Genomic DNA, 5,519 nt, shown 5'->3' on the forward strand with positions numbered 1-5,519 from the left:
TTACAATTTTAATGTACTTCATCTTTCTTTTTCCATTTTCTCTGATTCTTCTCAAAACTGTTTTATTGTCCTTAAACACTTTAAAAAATGTTTTAACCTGTATAACAATGATTTATTGGTCTACTGTTTCATCACTTTATGTCATGAGTTGATCTTTAGTTTTTTTCTTTTGCCTTGTGTTTCGGCCTTGTCTGTATCACAAGTTATCCTATGTCCTCCTTTTGATTAGTGATCCATATCTTGTGTTGTAGTCCTTTGTGTGTTTTCTTGTGTTTTAGTCTGGTGTATTATGTTTCCTGTATTATTTTATATATAAAATAATACAGGAAACACAATAGACCACATACTATAATATATGGATATTTATATGGAATGTAGTCTGAATATATGGAATGAAAGTCTGAATATATGAAATGAAACTCGGAATATATGGAATGAAGTCTGAATATATGGAATGAAGTCTGAATATATGGAATGAAACTCATAATATATAGAATGAAACTCGATATAAATGGAATGAAAGTGTGAATATATGGATTGAAAGTCTGAATATATTGAATGAAACTCAGAATAAATGGAATAAAAGTCTGAATATATATTGAATGAAACTCAGAATAAATGGAATAAAAGTCTGAATATATATTGAATGAAACTCAGAATAAATGGAATGAAACTCGATATATATGGAATGAAAGTCTGGATATATGGAATGAAGTCTGAATATATGGAATGAAACTCAGTATATATGGAATGAAACTGAATAAATGGAATGAAACTCGACTTATATGGAATGAAAGTCTGAATATATTGAATGAAACTAGGAATATATGGATGGAAAGTCTGAATATATTGAATGAAGTACTTATTTTAGCTTTCATTACATATATTCAGACTTTCATTCAATATATTAAGACTTTATTCCATATATATCGAGTTTTATTCCATATATTCAGACTTTCATTCAATATATTCAGACTTTCATTCAATATATTCAGACTTCGATTCCATATATTCAGACTTCATTCCATATATCCAGACTTTCATTCCAGACTTTCATTCCATAAATTCAGACTTTCATTCCATAAATTCAGACTTTCATTCTATATATTCAGACTTTCATTCCATATATTCAGACTTCATTCCATATATATCGAGTTTCATTCCATATATTCAGACTTTCATTCAATATATTCAGACTTCCATTCCATATGTTCAGACTTCATTCCATATATCCAGACTTTCATTCCATATATTCACATTTCATTCCATATGTTATTTCCTGAACGGTTTGCCATAATATTAATATATTTTACCAAACATAGTTGTATACTACTTATTCGTATTTTAGATATCTCCTGCATTTACACCTTTTGTTCACAAGCTTTTTTTAGCCACCTCTTCTGACTCTTTCCATATTTTTCTGTTTCTCTCTGTTATCAGCTTTCAAATATACATAGCATTTTATCTCATTGTGACATATCTTTCTTTGGTCACAATTAGCCTTCTTAATTCTGTTCATGATTGTTTATTATCTTATCTCTTTCAGCTCTGACATTGTCTTCCTCACTGTCTTGTGTGTGTGCTGGTGTGTGTGTGGTTTTTTAAAAAACTCAGACAGCCAGACTCAGATAATCTTAACTGCGGCAGGAAACACATTTCAGGGCCTTGACCCAAACAACTGGACAGGAAATAGTTTTCTAAGCTGAACTGATGGAAAGGACAACCTAGCTGGCTGAAACAACAACATACAGCAGCAGAAAGGTTTTCCCTGATGTAAGGATCTGATCTTCTGTTTATTTTAATCCTTAAGAACAACAACTGCCAAGCAGTTGTTTTCTTCTACATACAAGTATATTTGTGGCTGGGATAGATACAGCAGACATTATTATTTTGAAATAATACATAACCCTTAAAACAAAGGCATAAGAAAGCCATACTTTTACAGGAAAGGTCACCCAGCAATCATTCATATGGGGTGCATAATCTCTGCATATATCTGTGTCACTTCATAACATGTGATTCACAATAGGCCTTTCTTACAACAGTGGAACACTGCCTTAGCAAACAGCAAGGAATCGGAAGAAAGATCCATTCTCTCAGAGGGAGCTCTTCACTCCTGATCAACATTTAGCTGACCTATTTTTCTTGTTCTAAGCAACCCGAAGCAAGGCTGGAAACATGAACCAAATGAAGAAAAGATTGTGTGTATCTACCTGCCTCTACTCTTCCAGCATTACTACATACACATCCAGAACAACCCACATACAAAACAAACTTTCTGTGACTGAGAGGAAGAAGGTGAGGGGGGATAATAGCTTAGACATCTTTCTGAAGAGGAATTTATTCCCCAAATCACTGTCATTAAAGCTTAAATCCAAAAGAGAGAGGGATTGGGTGGGGGTGTTCAGACAAGCCTGGGCATGATAGCTAAGGGAAAGGAGGTCATAAAAGAAGACTTACTAAAAGAATAGAAAGAAGGACTGAATAAAGTTATCAACAGTAATCGAATTGGAGTGTTAGGACACCATATACTGTATCTATGATGGTTGCTGTTGGACAGTCAAGCTTATATGTTAAATGTTAAGTTGACTTGGAATGCAGCAGAAAATAAGAGCAGGAAAAAATAGAAAGGAATGCAAAGCTAATGAAGTGTGCAAACAGAAGAAGAGATAAGAGTGCTTTTTACAAGGTGGAGAAGATGTAAAAAAGATATGGAATATGGGTACTGACCTTAATTAAGTAACTGCATGTTAACTGCAAGAACAGAGTAAAACCCCTTTTTTTGTACTCCACTCTTTCTAAAAGAGTTACAGAGAAGGAAGGAAGTAGGAAATTCCCTGGGTTAACTTTTGTTTTCATGCTTTTAATGGGAATCAACCAATCAGCGTCGAGCACAGGATGGAGCAAAACAATAATTTTAGTGTTCACACCTGTATCAACACATATGCCATTCCTAGGAATTATTGGCAAAGAAAAGGTGAAGAGGAAATTGTATGGTGCACTATGTGTTAGTGTGGACATCTGAGGTGCTGGACCAAATGTAAACAGCCCTGGAGAGAGTACAGAAAAATAAAAACCCTTGAAGCTATTTTATTAGCTGACTATAGCCATCTGACTTACACCCACATGCACCTACCAAACTAGGGTATGGGCAGCTGTGTAAACACCAGCAAGATCAGAGTTTACCAAACCTTACCAAACTGCACATAACCAAACTTGACTACTCTGTGGAAATGCACCATGGCTTTCTGGGATTTCAGTCTAGTTTTTGGGCTCACCCAGTCTTTAGCAGTGGCTGTGAAAGGTTGGGAGTTCAATCAAAGGTCTGACGGTTCACATGTCTTTATAGACAAGACACTGTACCCCATACTCCCCCTGGTGGCTGTGCCAGCAGTATGTGAATGGGATTAGTTGATACTGACCAGAGGGGCATACTACGAAGCGAGTTCAGCATATCCTAGATATCTTTTCTTGATCCAGCTTCACTGAACCTGACAAAGGAGATCGCGCTAAACTGTCACACGAAGCTGGTTATCAACATGTTGAGTCAATCCAGAATTACTCTGAGCGCGTTCACATGAACAGGGCGGAGAAGGCAATTTATGACCAATCACAGACACGGACAGTCTGCCTTCAGCGCATCCACATATTCTTCAAACACTGCACTGATATTAGAAAAATATGAAGAAGTTAAGCACATACTTCAGATTAACTTCAACACAGCTGAGTTTGAAATATGAAGGAAGAACTGAGAGATCAGACAAAAACTGTTTGAATGCGCAAATGACGTCTTATTTCTCATCATTAGTGCAGATATATCTGACTATAATAACTCTTTGTTATTATTGAGACAGTGATCTCTCTCTCTGATTTAATCTTGTGTCGTGTGTGACAGTTTTAGACGTAATATTTCAGCTGCAGTCCTGACGGTATCAAACTGAGTGCTGTGGAGCAATAAAATCAGAACATGATTCAAAGTGATAAGCACCTAAAACAATTTCATCTGAATAATCTGACTTCAGACTCTGTTTATAAATGATGTCAGGAAAGATAATCAATAACTGTCATCAGCATTTTATATATAAAATCATACAGGTAGACAAAGTGTCCTGCCCGTCTCTTCTCCACTGCGGGCTTGACTGCAGTTCTACCCTCTCCCCTCGCGATCAGCTCACAGAGCTCCGTGATCGAGGGAGCTGATTGGTCAGTGGGCGGAGTTTACTAAAAACTGATCTCTGATCCTGAGCATAACCTGCTCCGGAGCAGGTTAGGAGTTCAGCATGAGTAATCATGGTGATCTACACTGGTAAGGAGTGAACCACCTGCGTAGTACGGAAAATCCAGAGATAACCCTGAAGTTACCTCGATAACCGCAAATCCGGCTTTGTAGTATACCCCTCAGTGCTTTACATAGCAACCTATGTCAAATTTTTTTTAAGTTAGGCCTTGAGTGGATGGGGATAGCCCAATAGAAACAGAAAAGTCCATTCTTTGTGTAAAAAAAAATTCAGTGTTCATACAGTATAAAAAGATTGGGAAAAAAATCTGTGTGCTCAGAGATCCGCAAAGAGTATTGAAAATGCTTAAGTATGCATGCTAGGCCAGCAGTTAGTGGCACAAGGTTATGAAACACCATAAAACCATGAACCTGCTCATAAAGGAATTCTTCAACAGAGTGGTGAGCACGAAACACGCCCAGATTATGTGCTGCTTAACCAGGAGAAAGCGGTTAAACCCTCCCTAATTCACTCTGCACCATGCACTTAAAATAATGCGTTTCAAATAGGGCCCCTTTGGAGGAAAAATTTGTTAATTTTCACAGACATTTTGTGCCCCTCTGTTCCACACTTTTGTTTTCTTTTACTGAAAATTAGTTGATCATTTGTGCTTAAAATTGTTTTGAAAGAGAGTACATTTTAAGCATTTTAAGCAATAAAATCTTACCTTCCTGGTTCTTCCTTGCCCATTGAGAGGTATGTTTGGGTGTGGTCTCAGCAGGATGCCCAACTTGGGATAGCAAACCACCATTGCTTTGGACTGTAGGGGGCTGGGCCTCACATGCTGGGCTGGTCTCAGTTACAATATGCTGAGAGAAGGAGGCAATCCTCTGTAAGATTGAACCTACACTATCTCTGGTACATCCTTCACCATCTTCTAAAGACTGAAAGGTTCTGGGGCTGTGTGAGGGGGGTGAGCTGTAAGGGCTACGCAAGTTTGAAACCTCTGTGACTTCTTTAAGCCCTGAAAGAATATCCAGCTGGGGGCTTTGAACTGGAGAAAGAGGACCCAGTGCAAAACTCATATCTTGGGCAGGTATGGACCCTTGCAAGAGAGTAGGGGAACATGGGTAAAAGGGCTCATAGGAGTGGTGAACGGAAAGGGGTGGTGTGTCAGAGGAGCTATCCAAGCTGCTCAGAGATGCTGAACAGCTGGCTGGAGTGGATGGTGGGCTAGTAGGGTGTTGGAGGCCTCCTATGATCCTCGAAGAAGGCTTTGGAGGGTTTGGACTCATGTATCCT

At 38.0% G+C, this 5,519-nt stretch overlaps 1 protein-coding gene across 1 annotated transcript in view; it reads right to left on the minus strand.

Moving 5' to 3' along the window:
• LOC117832601 (neuronal-specific septin-3-like) overlaps positions 1–5,324 on the minus strand; it is a 32,237-nt gene extending 26,913 nt beyond the window's left edge. Inside the window, 1 exon segment of the mRNA XM_034711799.1 lies at positions 4,945–5,324. Coding sequence (XP_034567690.1) covers positions 4,945–5,302 — 358 coding nt within the window. The 5' untranslated portion in view covers positions 5,303–5,324.
• Between the last annotated feature and the right edge of the window lie 195 nt (positions 5,325–5,519).

Source organism: Notolabrus celidotus, chromosome 20, assembly GCF_009762535.1.
Source record: "Notolabrus celidotus isolate fNotCel1 chromosome 20, fNotCel1.pri, whole genome shotgun sequence".
Taxonomy (NCBI): Eukaryota; Metazoa; Chordata; class Actinopteri; order Labriformes; family Labridae; genus Notolabrus; species Notolabrus celidotus.